This window comes from Hemibagrus wyckioides, linkage group LG04 (genome assembly GCF_019097595.1).
Source record: "Hemibagrus wyckioides isolate EC202008001 linkage group LG04, SWU_Hwy_1.0, whole genome shotgun sequence".
Classification (NCBI taxonomy): Eukaryota; Metazoa; Chordata; class Actinopteri; order Siluriformes; family Bagridae; genus Hemibagrus; species Hemibagrus wyckioides.
In genome coordinates this window covers 16,129,579-16,144,481 of record NC_080713.1, presented here as the reverse complement: position 1 = coordinate 16,144,481, position 14,903 = coordinate 16,129,579, and the positions used below count along the sequence as shown (strand labels likewise).

The following is a 14,903-nucleotide window of genomic DNA, read 5'->3' as shown; positions in this document are numbered from 1 at the left end:
AAGGACACAGACTCATCCCACTCTTATTAATGGGTGTTGCTAACAAGCTTGACTGTTGTGTTGCCAAACGCAAAGTGAGAGAGTGTGTGTGTGTGTGCGCGCATGTGCATATATGTGTAGTCTCACACATTTATTTATTCAGACAGTCTCGCACTGCCATTTCCGGAATATGAACAAAGCCACAAGTAAAGAGAGACGAGAGTGAAGAGGGCAAGAGTGAAGTGTTGTTGTTAAGCATAAGTAGCATTCAAGCATGCAGGAGATAAATTGGTTCGGTGAGACAGAGAGGGATAGAAATGCAGAGAGTAAATGAGGATGCACCTCAGGGAGACCAAAGAAAAAAGCAACAACATGCAAAAAAAAAACAACATGCAGTCTGCAGAAGAATGTAGAGAGCTGGATGATTAGAACGGAGGCCAGGTCTTTTAGAGAAAGAAAAGGAGTGGCTTAAACAGGAAGCAACAAAACTAGGGTTCTAATTCATCCCCTAAAGGTTTAGCAGATGAATGTAAAGCTTACAGTGATGATCGTGAAAGCAAATGCATTGCCATTACAGAATACAATGACAACATGGAGGAAGTGCTTGGATTAACACTTCCTCTAATCAACTGTCTGACTGACCTATTAATATTGGCTGCTAGCAAACAGCTACTTTAATTTATTTACATTTTGTCAGCCAAAACAAGATCAAAATCTACACTATCATTAAACAACAGTGATTGGAATCCACTGTTGATGAAACAGTAAACACAATGAAAGTAAAACATCAACCCTTTTAAGCCTCCCTGAAGTCATCAGCCTTTATGATTGCAAATGAACGTATTTTTTGTCTCTTCTTTTGTGTCTTAAGAATGATTGGTTGTGAAGCTTTTGAGAAATGAAACATTAGTGCATTTTGAGGAATAAAACAGCATGTTGCTGTTTTCTGCTTGCACACAAAGCACCAAAACAGCTATTCTGTGTCTTTAAAAATGAGTCATGTATTAAAAAGCTGAAGTCTCAGAATGACAACTGTACAGCAAGAGAACCTGCTAAGTGCATCTTCTGCTAATTTGTGTGCGCAGTTTAAATGAATAAGCTATTTAAACCTGACAACGTGATCTGTATATAAAAGACTCTTGCCAATTATGCGATTTGAAATGCATTAGTGAATCGTTTTATACACAAACTCAGGAGCTTTCCTAGGATACAAATTTTTTTGAATCTTAATGAATCTTTCAGAATTGCTCCTGCGAATGATTTATGAATAAGTTTGTTTCTATTCATTTCTTTAAACAAGGCCCACTGTTTGCCCTTTGTTGGTCCAGATCTTGGGCTGATACCAAAAAGCATACAACTGTAACTGTGCACAGAGAAAAGGAGAAGCATGGTCTTTGTTCCAAGGCATAGTGGAGTTGAAAAATTGGCTGAAACTGATGAATAACGTGAGGAGTGTGAGGAGCAGCATGATATCCCACCCAACACAGCAATGGCAGTAATGTGGAGAACATGTCTTAGGACTGTTAGTGTAAAGCTGGAGTCTCTCTGTCTCTGTGAGCCCTGCAGACGCCCTAAATCAACACACATGGCACATGCCACGTGGCACTCACAACCTGCCACATGTGCTCATACACACAAGTGCTGAATTAATTAGCCACTTATTAATCTTGCATTGGGTGTAAGTAAGGAGAGGAAGACTATAAATCTCTCACTCTGTCTCCTTTCCCGCTGCTGCTGTTCTTGATCTAGCTCAAACAAGCAGCTGTATTCTCTACAGCCTCTTTAAATTAGGCTTTAACCATTCTTCTGGCTGAGGAGGGGATTGCAGTCTCACATGACGACTCAACGACACACTAGCAGTGCCCACATTAAACCAGCCATGAAAATGGAGAAAGATTGACTTCAATCAAGCTGTCATAAAAAGTAACTTCAGTGAAGTTGCAATAAAAGCCTTGAACCCAAGAGCGAAAATCAAAGCGAGTTAGAGTGGGTACATTCAAAGCACAGCTGCTTGGATGCCCTAGAAAGGCTGCTATATGTAGGAGTGGGTATATGTGTGTGTAGCTGAGGAGGCAGCTGCTTTGGCACTCACATGACACCCTGCCACACAACCCAGCTGAGAACTCTCTGGAATATTTGCATTTATAGCCTATTCTGCTCACACACACACACACACACAAATAATAGACTGATGAAAATGAATCAGGACTGTATTGGCACACAGCTCACAGCTCTGCTTAAAGTTGTTCTGTGAACCTCAGATTTGTTCAGTCAGTTATGTTTTGTTGAAGTTTCCTTATGGACTAAAAATTGGAACAAGTACAGACTTTTCTTTAGTAACCTCTCCAAAGCCACTCTCTCCAACACATACCTGTATACCAGTGCAAGATACTAGGAGATATCTGAATGTGACAGTGACGAGTACTTGTCTTTACTGGCTAGATGTTGGTGGTCCACATCCTAGATTTTCAAGGGCAGATATTATAATCATGTTTGAAGAGATATTCACGAAGTGCTACAAAAGTCTTCTGATATAAAATACCCTGTTGCTACTTTTAATGCCTGAGATTTTATAAAATACATGTAAATACATACTAGTTTAATGTGGTTTAATAACATATGGCACATACAGTACATGTGCAGTTGTATGACATAACATGGCAAGCACCAAGAGTAGAAATTCCCAGCATGCATTTCTGACTTTATTATCAAGAAAGCATTACTCTTAGAAATGTAGAATGTTTTGGCCTTATTCTGCCCCTATCCCCATTCTTACAATAAACAGATGCAGACACTGTGCTGTGGATAGAGGAGGTAGTAAAACTTTTCATCGCTGACTGAACAATGGCAATGTGAATGCCACCCAGACACACACACACACACACACACACAGATGCGGAGACCCCCTACCTGCACTCGGAGACCTAAAACAAAACCTCAGAAAGACAAGGACAGCTTGCTCCACAGATGGCCAGTGTGTGAGTTGTTGGGGTTAACAGTGCATTGTCATGCACGACCACTTATATATCAACCTGTGTGTACTGGGTCATTACATACAAATGCATGAGATTAGATAGAGTTGAAATGTATTGACTGAAATCACTCTTTGTACTCAAAGCTCATGTTGTTTGACCAGCCATAGCATTGTTTCAACTACTGCGATTACATTTAACTTTACTAACTACAGAAGCTGAAGTAGCACAGTCCAGTTTAAAATAAAGATGGACACATGAATTCCATCTGGAATATAAGCAGTAATATGATTTACATACAGTCATTATTAAAAGTGTTACTCTGCTGATGATGTTAAACAGATAAGGGAGAATAATAAAATTGAGATGATATTTAGTCAGCGTATTTTGTCATTAGTGTTTATTATACTCAATAAAAAACCTAAATCCGATGTTCTTCCACAGCAGAAAGATCTGGTTTATTTCAGCTTGTCATTTTTTATAATTAAATTCAGGTTTAGTTTACATTTCATCACGTATAAATACTAATATCATTACTCCCTCGAGTAACAGTTTATGAAGTGGCTTGAATACCGATTTTCACAGTGTCAGATGGGGTCACAGCTAGTGTCATGGGGAGTCCTTAAGCTTTGGAGTGGTGTTTTAGGGACTGATGGTATGCAATCTGCTCCTCACTTCAGTGATGACCCTTACACACTCGTTGGGGTTTTGTGATCTTGACTTTTGATCAGCTGTCATGGCGGTCAGACGGTCAGTGCTGCACTACTATTGTTGAGCACGGCACCGCAGAGGACCCACGTCTCTTAGTGACATCATCGTTAAGGCAACCAACCCATGAATGTTGTGACAGCTGGTGCCCACCGTCCTCAAACACACACACTCACTTCTCATTCATTTACAAGCATCCTTTTAGTTACATTGATGAGAGGTTGGGTGATAGTCAGTGGACCATATGGCACTCTGCCACACTCATTGATAATTCACATTATTGATTGCCGTTTCTTTCGGAAAGCCCTTCAGTGGGTCTCAGTGGGCTCCTGAAGGTGCTTAGGGTGGAAGGCAAAAGTAAAAGGCATTTAAAGGAAATGGCATGTTTAGCTGTGCAAATGGTGAATAATATGGCTTTTAATTTATTTAAATGCATGGGGGATTGTTTTCATGTATAGCTCTAGGGGTCAATCAATTATCTGCATTTTTCTTTGCTTTATTTGATTCGACTGACACAAGCCTTAATTGTTTCCTTCTTTTTAATTTCTTTTTTAATTAATATTACAAAAGACGTTATTTAGGATAGAAGAACCTGATATATTATTAATTAAACCTTGGAGGCTCTCCTACTTGATACAGTTTTAATTTTGCTAAATGAAAAAATCTCTTTACATTTGAAAGTCCATTCAACATTAAACAATTCTGTTTTCATGAGAGGATAAATATTTAAACTATACACATATATAAAAAAAACCTGAGCACTGATTGCTTAGCAAAATTTAATTAGACTGTGGGAAAATATTTTAGTAGAAATGTATAATATATATATAAATACTGAGGCATGGGGAATTTATTATTTACTGTCGCTGCATAAAAATAGCAAAATAAAAAATATTCAAATAATTGTTATTCCCAATTCATATTTTTTTCCACCATTTATTGTAAAATGGTATTCTATTTCTTCAACAATTACATCCTGAAAAACTTACAGACTAATACTGTGTCACAGCAATAGAAATGAAAATATAGTGTATCGTGTTTGATAATATTTGTGAAATTGTAATCATTTCCTTGAACTATATACTATAATAATGGAGATATTTAAATAAGATGAAAGTGTGTCATTGATGCTAACTTGCGTTATGTTTGTATAGTTATTGTATATGAATCCTTTACATGATAACTCTACATTTTTCACTTACAAAATGACTCTGGTTTATAATGCCTTCTAAAGGAGGAAGTGAATTATAACTAGAGTGAGTTTTTTGACCCCTGGACCACGAGGACACGCATTGTGGTATTATTTTGGTACGCAGGCGTTATTTCAGTAAAACAGGCCATCTCTTGTGAGTGTGTGAGGTCACACACCTGCAGAGGCACCTCAATGTGTGTGAAAGTGTGTACAGCACCATGGAGAATGTTTCCATTAGCTATAGCCATGACGAGGGAGCAGTGGCAGAGCAGGGGGGGGAGTGGAGGGAGACTGAATCGTGACAGTTTTGTCAGAAATAAGAAATGTGTCATTCTTTAGTCACTCTTTTTTGGCTTGTCAGAAGACATGAGTAAAAGAGTAAGAGAGAGAGATGGGAGGATGGGATGACACACGAGGAGTTTGAGTTGAATTAGCAGCGACATAGTGTCAGATTTGTTTAATGGCTAACAACTTACACACAGCTGGTTATATGCCATCAGCAGGGGAGAAAGAGCAAATATTATTACAGGGTCAGAGAGACTTTTATTATATACACACAAAGTTGAAGTTCAGTGAATCTCATTCTGTGCTACAAGATCAGGGTCAGTACTTGCAATGTTTATATGCAGGTAAAGAAAGATTTGTATTCAGATGACTCGTTACACAAGCTGACTTGATCTAATGTTTTAATTATCATCTCTGTGTGAGGCTCTTCAGCCTGCCTGATTTCCATCACTAGAAAAAGGTAATAAGAATGAATGACAGGTTCTTCTGTGTTTTTGGCAGTGATGTGCAACACTGGGAAAATAGCCATCCACTCAGTCGCCCTAAATATCACAATTTCTTTGCCCAATTTTCTTTTTTAATGTATCTTTATCTCAAATTTGTATTTAACAGGCAGAGAGAAAAAAATCAGCCTAATCCGAATGCACAAAATTTTCCCCCAAACCCCACTGCTAATACCCTGTTTTAGTGTCACTGAAATGATTGTGTGTGTGTGTGTGTGTGTGTGTGTGTGGTGAGGGGATATTGTCCTATAGAAAGAAAGGGAAAGCATAAGGTATTGAATGAAGGCTGCATTGGTCTGATTGAAGTGCCGATATTTCTCAGTGACTCCAGCACCTCAAGGGATCAAAGTAGATAAATTACACCTACTAAGAACTCTTTCTCTCTCTCTCTCTCTCTCTCTCTCTCTCATAGCAAAATATATATATATATATATATATCGCTAAATACATTTTGATATAATGCTAGGTTTATAGTATAGAGTAGAATACGTCTGCTGTTGTGGCCCATGTATCAGTGAGCAGTAGATATCACTGTGTTCTGAGGGCAGTATTATGAGCCTGGATTGTAGTCAAAATAAGGCAATGACTGTTTTTCTTTCTCAGGCTGGGAAAGTTGACACAGTTCTGACACCATAAGAGAGTGAGTAAACAGGCAGACAATAGGACAGCTCTTATTCCCACGGTGACCCCCAAAGACCCCAGTTCAGATTACAAATGATAGGGAACAACATGGAGTAAAGGTCACTGGAGCAGAATTTAGTGCCAGTTATAAAGTTTTAGAAAACAAATGCTTTAACAAAAGTGCAGTCTGGACGCCAGCTGCCATCTGGGGTAAATATATTTCCTTTGCCAGTATGTTATTGTAAAGATGAGTGTAAACCAAGCAGAGAAGATGTGTAGGTGCTGCTGTCTTTCTCCAAAGCAAAACTGATGATATATTTAACCTTTTATTTGTTTTTCTATCTCTGTCTCAGGTGGTGGTGCCCACACGCGTTGGCCAAATGTATGTTTATGACACAGGGAACACAGAACAGGATGAATATGATGTGCCCCGACACCTGCCTACCTCCCAGGACATCTATGACGTTCCACCTACACGTGGCCAATACAACCAGCAGGTAACTGAGCATTACGCATACATTATTAATGCAAATGTATTAGATAGGGTGAAGCACAACACATTGTACTTTCACTTTATCTACAGCCATGAGCAGTGCATCAGGTAGATGAGCTACACAGAATCCCGTGAATACTGAAGGTCAGGTTGTGGCTGTAGGACACTGGGTAAGAGTCCAGCTCAGCTCAGTCCAGCCACTTTAGCACTAATACGGCATTGCTCTATTAATATCTTCATTTTTATACCTAACCTTCCTGTGCAGTATGAGTTTTTTCTGTGTCATAAATGTGATTGACATGAGTGTGTGTGGGTGCAGGTGATAGATGGCTGATTTTTTTCCTCTGTTAGCTCAGACATTCCAGCAGGCGTCATTTAGTCTATAAAGTGCTTCCATTCTCATTAATGTTTGATAAGCTTGGCCTATTAAATCCATGCTATCTCACTGTCTCTTTTGCTTTCATTCTCTTTCCCTTCCCTTCCCTCCCTTACTCTTTCTCTTGTATTTTTTCTCTCAGTCTGTATTGTCAGACTCATATTGGAGTGGAGTTTATTTTTGGAGGAGGTCATGCATTACTCGTAGGGGAAGCACACATTTCAGTGGCTAGAGGCACTCGAAAAAGAAGGTCGATTTTGTGTGTGTATCTGTGTGTGTTTCTGAATTTCTTTTCAAACTGTATGAAGCAAAATGTCCTGGGAGTATAGTGCATGTCTGAGTGAAAGTGTGTGTACACTCTTGAGCTTGAAATGGCTGTCAGCAAGATCTGTCCCTCAGTGCATCATACTGTGACACACACACACACATACACAGTAAGACAGGCCCATGGCAAGGACCATACACACACACACACGCACACACATGCACACATGAAGGAAAGAGTGGAGAGAGGAGAGAAAGATACAGAGAAGGAAAATACAGATACAGAGAAGTAAGGAGTGAGAATGAGATAAAGATGCATTAGAGAGTACAGATAAGGCATTGGTGTGACAGAGAAGGTGTTTGGTTTGTACCAGGTTGTGATCAGACACACTAAAGAGAGAGAAAATAGTGAGAGAAAAACAGTGGCAGTGGTTCCTCTTACATGTATCAGTGCTTCCCTGACTCTTATTCATCCAGCTGCCTCAATAATCTCTCTGTTCTTGTAGGACATGGAGATTTATTCACTCATGTTCTCTCCTCTATCCATTTTCACCATGTGTATGCTAAGATTATATAGTATTGATGTAAAATATCAATGATCTTAATGTGTTTATATGAAATATTTGTGTATGAACAATACACACACTAGGGTAACAAGATATTATTGTGGTTGTGTTTAGATGGAATGTAAATGTGTTCATTAAATCACGTCCTGTTTGTTTGTCCTTTAATCTTATTTCAGCTTCATTTGTAGCATAAATCTCATGCTGTTCATTTGTGAGTGTGTACATAGGCATTAGCGTAGATGTGCTTATTGTATTGCTACTAACCAGTGTGTGCACTGTTCATGTCTTATTTTAACAACTTGAGAAGTCTGAGTTGTCTTTGCAATTAGATGACATCTTCCACAGAGCCCAGATGTCACCGGTTTATGGTTCTAGCACAAAAAAAGCTTTTAAATTAGACACAAGTTTAAAATTAGACACAAGCACCTTGTAAGTGGAAAAGGGCTATATGGCAGGTAGCAGCAAGACTGCTGTGAGGGATGGTGGGGGATTAAGTGTAGCAAATCTGCTGATTGTTCCCATCAGGTCCAGTTTTCTGTCACGCACCACTGATCTCTCTTGTGCATGTGGGGGTGTGTAGGTGTGATATGGGATTCTAAGTGGCAGTGGAGCACTATCGTGTTTATCATGTGTATGCTACCCTCACTCTTTTTCATCCTGCACATCAATAATTTCTGTTCCACCATGATATGGATGAGAATGGTGGGATGAAAGGAGGAGGAGGAGGACAAAGAGCAAAATATCAGTGATTTTAGGGAAGCTATTGGGAAGAGAGAAAAGATTGTCCTTAAAACTGCCATAATATTTTCAGTGTATTTGGTGCTTTTGTATACTCAGTGCCTCAATGATCGGTTTTTACAGGTATATGACACTCCTCCCATGGTAATGAAAGGACCAACCAGCAGAGATGTGCAGGGAATCTATGACACCCCCCCAAGTGTGGAGAAGAACCAGCTGCTCTCCCAGCAAATGGTGAGACATCCATACATACACACTCACACACACACACACACAGACATGGTTCACTTAAGATAAAATGAATGCAGGACAGCTAATATCTTTAAGCTGGAGAGATCTCTAAAAAGAGGCAGGTTTATTAGTTTAGAGATGTGTGATGTGTTAGAACGAAGTGAAATATGATGCTCAGTGTTGTAGTTGTGGGTTATTGCATCTAATAGGAATGCTGCGGCTTTTCAAATCCTGCATAATGAGTGAAAAAACCTTGGCTGTAGCCCAGCAGGTCATGGTTCTGGTACCAACTAGTTTTATGGTGGACTATTATAAGATGTAATAACTGTTTGACTTTTGTGATAAAGTTGAATTTAGTTTGCCAAAAAGTTTAAATTACACCAGACTTATTTGTAATGAGCAATCTGTACTCCCTCCCAGGTGTATGACTTCCCTCCATCTGTGAGTAAGGATGTTCCAGACGCACTCATCAAGGAGGAGACCTATGACGTCCCACCTCATTTTGCCAAAATGAAGTGTCCAAGCCCAAACTCAGCCAATCCTGAACCACCGATACCCGAAGATGTGTATGATGTGCCACCCCCCCAGACGGGTGGCAAACCACTGGCTGAAGCACAGGAGATCTATGACATCCCCAGCAACCTGCATCAGGGTGATGTCTATGACTTCCCTCGTGAGCGCCCACCAGTTGCTGAGGAATCAGGTGACTACATCTATGATGTACCACCACAGGTGGTACGTGATGCAGCAGGTGCTACCACAGAGGAACTGACAGTGAGCTTTAAGCGCCTATCTGCTTCCAGCACAGGCAGCACACGCAGTAATTTGTCCACCTCATCCCTAGACACAGTGCCAGTGCGGGACAGCACAGTGCCAAGCCGCTTGCTTTCCCTAGACCTTGAGCAGGCCATGGAGAGGCTGTCACGCCTGCAGCAGGCTGTGGATACTTCAGCTTCAATGCTCATGTCCTTTGTCAATGGTGATTGGAGAAGCCCTGCCCAAATGGATGCTAATTTGCCCTCCATTCGAAGGGCATCTGAATTATTACGAGCATCAGTCAGGGAACTACTGGAGTTTTCTCGTGGTGCTGTGGCCAATGCTGCTCAAGCCACTGACCGTACGTTGCAGGCCAAGCTCAGCAAGCAGGTGCAGAAGATGGACGAGGCATTCCAAGGTCTGCTCAAGCACATTCAGGCACTGGACACCCTGGGCTGGGCTCCTGCTGCTCTCCCAGCACCAGCTGCCAACAGTGGTGGGGACGACCTGGACCAGCTGGTCATGTGTGCTCGTGCTGTACCTGATGACACCAAGCAACTCGCATCCTTCCTGCACGGTAATGCAACGTTGCTCTTCAGAAGGACAAACAGACAGCAGCAGCAGACCTCAGAAGTGTTGGGCCAGCTGAGCAGCAGCAGCTCTAGTGTCTCAGCCTATCAGACAGGCACACCTGACCGGACCAACATCCAATCACGTCCCCTGCCCTCACCACCCAAGTTCACAGCAGAAGAGGAGCCTCCTGAGCGGCCCTATGAAACCACGGAGGAGGGCTGGATGGAGGACTATGACTATGTACATTTACAGGTACAGGAGCCAAATCAAATTAAACTACCATCACCACTTTAGAAATAAGAATGATATGGCAACCCATGGACCTCTTTACTTAATGCCTTATTGCTGTTACAGCTATACAGTATTTTCTGTATAACTCATTTAGCTTTGAATGTCACCAGCAAATAAGTGCACTGAAAGTGAATAAGTGATTAGAAAGTGATGAGTGTATTTTTTTATGGAATTAGAAAAACTACCGCAACTTATTTCAATGTTTGGTGTAGATGTCCCAAACAAACAAACCAAGCCCTGCATGTCACAGTATGGTTGTTACCTTGCTTTTCTTATTCTAATTTATTTAATAATTCATCAGTAACACCTAAAATGTCACTTAATAAAATTCAGTTCAATGTGCTACATCTGGAGAAAGGCTAGAGAAAAAATCTAGTGCTGTGAGCTTTTCTGGTCATACTTTCCTTAGGCTGGAATTGTAACTGGCTTCAAGTTAAGGTGTGAACTCAGGGTGCAGGTGGCTTCTCACATGGCTGCACTGCCATCAGAGTGAGCAATGGCCTCCATGTCCTCCCTCATGTGGGCTGCACTCCTAATCCCCTACTGTAGTGCTTAACGTGTCATCATCAATCACTCCTGACCATGTTCTGGCCTGTTTTCTCTTCATAACCCAAATACATCTTCTCTTATTCCAGCTGTATGGACTTTACTCTGTGCTATATTTTTTGCAGACACTATTGCAGACATTTCTCAGCCAAACAGCTATTTCTTGATAAGTGACAACTGCTATGGTGGCAAACAAAGGGATTGCAGATATTGCGGATGACTTTTTTCTGCTTAACCCACACTGCCTCCTTGTGGCTATATTAGAAATGACATGTGCAATGATTCTGTTTAACTGCTAATCTCAGGGCTGGAAAAAAATTCCACTACTATACGAGAGGTATTTTAGCAGGATTCCGTCTAAGATGAAATGCAACAATAATGGATTTGTTGTCTTTTAGGGTAAGGAGGAGTTTGAGAAGAACCAGCGACAGTTGCTGGAAAAAGGCAACATCACTAGACACAATAAGACCCAGTTGGAGCAGCAGCAGGTCAGTCACTAACTACAGCTGTATTTTAAATTCTGCATTTTAAAATTTAACTTAGTTAACTCCATTAACTATCAGGTGATGGTGTACTGCTGAGGAAGCAGATAATGCATAAAGACTTTGCAAAGCACAGATGAAAATAATGACCTGAAATGTGATATGTCAAAGTGTGCTCAGAGAGAGTACTAATCTAAATGCATCAATAAACCGTGTCATATAATCGAATTATAGAGCGTATAATGAAAAAGGTGCATTGCAAGTAACACCAGTGTTAACGTGATTAGTAGTGATACATCAGTACTATACTGGATACCAGTATCAAGGCTGGACAAAATGCTGGCTTGGTAACAGATCACATGTTAAATATGATTCATTCATAAACAGTCATTTAGTGGAAAAAAATAAATGAAGAGGAAATGTACAGTATATTAGTTTTATTTCCAGTCACAGAGCCATGCATATTCACTGAAATGTACAGATGTTCTGTTAAATACATCATCATTGTTCATTATTGTTATTGTTCATAATTCACACAAAGGTCTTCACTTGACATTGGACTTGTTGACCTGCATAAATAATTTCTGCATGGCTGACTGAAAATGGAGTTAATGTACTGTACATTTTTCCTTCATTATTGTGTGCCACTTATGCTGTGACCAGGCATTGTTACATGGCACAGATATGCCAGCAGGTCTTGCATGTGAGCATGTGCCATCCTGTCTGTGACGTTTTGTACAACAGCATCCGAAGCTTGTAGACCAAATCAGTCACTTCCAGGATGTCAGAATGAGAGCAGTGTGTGCAGAACTCAAATTCAGACTGTCATTGTTATAAAAGACTCAGACTCAGATTTTGCTAATGGTATTATAGCAAATACAGGAATGATTGTGGAAATAATCATTTTCTTTTCTTTGCATTCAGCTCAAGCAGTTTGAGAGGCTGGAGCAGGAAGTCAGTCGGCCAATCAACAATGACATTTCAGGCTGGACCCCGCCCCCACACTACCCACCACCGTCGCGCAGCAAGCTGTGTGCAGGTGACCGGCAGCTGCTGCTGTTCTACTCAGAGCAGTGTGAGGCCAACATCACCACGCTGACCAATGCCATTGATGCTTTCTACTCATCCATCAACAACAATCAGCCACCCAAGATCTTTGTCGCTCACAGCAAGTTTGTCATCCTCAGTGCCCATAAGCTGGTGTTCATTGGAGATACAGTCTCACGTCAGGCCAAGTCCCCCGAGGTGCGGAGTAGGGTAGCACAGCACAGCAACGCGCTCTGTGAAAAGCTGAAAGACATTGTAGTTAGCACCAAGACTGCAGCCCTACAGTACCCATCTCCAGGGGCGGCACGGGACATGACCGAGAGGGTCCGCGAGCTGTCTGGCTGTACCCAGCAATTCCGCATGGCCCTCAATCACCTACTTTCCATGTGAAAACAAACATGGGAGTGTACAGAAACACTGAGACCACACATGCATGGAGTCCCACTGCGACTTGTTCCATGTCCATGCTTTGTGCTTTGTATTCCCCCCCCAAAAAAAGACTATAAACACTATCCGTGAACAGTGCTATGAGTTGTAAATGAATTTATGTAAATATATAAGTTTCTGTAAGAAGATGGGGAAGTAGTGGGGCAACAAGAAAGGATGAACTGTATCTTTTTTTCTTTGAACAACAGTGGAGGAAAAAAACAACTGAAAAGTAGTTTTTAGTTATTATTCACTATTATTGTTATTATGTAATTATTGCCCTGATTATAATAATTGTCATCATTCTTATTATTATTATTGATGAGATATTAAGGGTGTCTAGAATTTTAAATGTGTATGTAGAAGTACTTAATGGCATTTTTCATCAGTGATGAGGATTTTTAATAAATTTGTATGTTAGCATGAGGGAAGTGATGGCAGCAGATGTGCAGCGCTTTGTGCTTTTAATCAACAGTGCTGATTCAGGGTGGGAGCAAAGTGTTGGGGTGAGCTGACTGGCAGTCTGGACACATAGACTGCCTGAATGGGTGGAAGGTAATTCAGTTCGCTTCAAATCTGCTAAAATATTCTAATGAAACAGACTCAGAAGATCCACAAGCAAGGGTAGATTTGGGAAACTTGTGGGAAAAGAGTAGGTCTTTTTTATCTGTTAAGTAGTTTCATTCCCAACATACTTGTTATTCTTTTCAGTATGCTTGCTCACCTTTCTCCCACTCTGGTCATCGTCTGTGTATTTTGAACAGGTTTTTGTGACTTGCTGTGCACTGCTCCAGTTTTTTTACTATGTTCTAGATAAGGCTTCGTATCTAGCAGCATGCCAAAGGCGTTCTCCATTGCAGTGCTACACCCTGCTGGACAGGGTCATATTAGCCAAGGGGTTCTGTTTAATAACTGAAAAAGATTTTTCCTTTTGGCACATTCCTGTCCTTTAATGTTTATTAATCATGATGGCAGGTCTGTTCCCATGAGTAGGCTCTTTTTCTTTTAATAGCTCTATAAAAATCTTTAGCCACCTCATAGTTAAACACGCCTAGTCTATTCAAATAGTACATTTTAACGAACCCCTAAAGATCAGCTAAGAGTAAGGCATTTTTTACTATGCTGTAATGTGGCAACAGCTATGTCATATTTTCACTCACCTTCTGCAAGATGTTTGTCACTGGAGGGCAATGTTGAGAAGAAATCCATCTGCCTCAAATGTTTTCTTGGCTTTTTAACACCCTATTGGTTGTATTTTGGATATCAGAATATGTCAGCAGAATTAAGTTGGTGAATGTGGTTTTACCTTTAAGTACTACATGTTGTGCATATAGTCAGAATCCTTATCCAGTTTGAAAAAAAAGGAGCACAGTGAAAATGAATATTGACTTGGTATTTGTTATTGTTAATGTTATTTCATCCTCGAATCTGTGTGTAAGGGTTTGGAATATCTTTGCGATGTTAAAAACATACTGTAAATTGCATAACTGGAAAATATATGTCTAATATATTTTCATTAAAAAAATTGATCAAGCCACTCTCTGTCGAATTCAACTTATAAACAAATAATTGGGATATTCTAACAAGAAATGGTCTAACAAAAAGTCTTATTTTGAAAGTTACTTATTATAAAGCGTAACCATGCTGCTTACTTTCATTTATTATAGTTCTGCGAGTCTGGTTTACACACAAGCCTCGTAAAAGGAATATTTACAGCTGGTGGGTGTCGCATTGAACACCCTACTGGTTAAGACGTTCCCTTTGAATATTATATCTTCCAGATAAGTTCGCTATGCTTTATGAAATACGACCTAGCATACAGTTTAGAGCATGGCTTAACTCCTAGGAGTGATA

General features: G+C 40.4%; 1 protein-coding gene across 3 annotated transcripts in view; it reads left to right on the top strand.

Annotated features, from left to right (window-relative positions):
- The window catches only part of bcar1 (BCAR1 scaffold protein, Cas family member), a 68,522-nt gene extending 53,936 nt beyond the window's left edge, over positions 1-14,586 (top strand). For all 3 annotated transcript variants that reach the window (XM_058388248.1, XM_058388249.1, XM_058388247.1), the window contains 5 exons: positions 6,614-6,757; positions 8,821-8,931; positions 9,349-10,509; positions 11,493-11,582; positions 12,501-14,586. In XM_058388248.1, the coding sequence (XP_058244231.1) occupies positions 6,614-6,757; positions 8,821-8,931; positions 9,349-10,509; positions 11,493-11,582; positions 12,501-13,013 (2,019 nt within the window). In that variant the 3' untranslated portion in view covers positions 13,014-14,586. The remainder of the gene's footprint in view (positions 1-6,613; positions 6,758-8,820; positions 8,932-9,348; positions 10,510-11,492; positions 11,583-12,500) is intronic.
- The last annotated feature ends 317 nt before the right edge of the window (positions 14,587-14,903 follow it).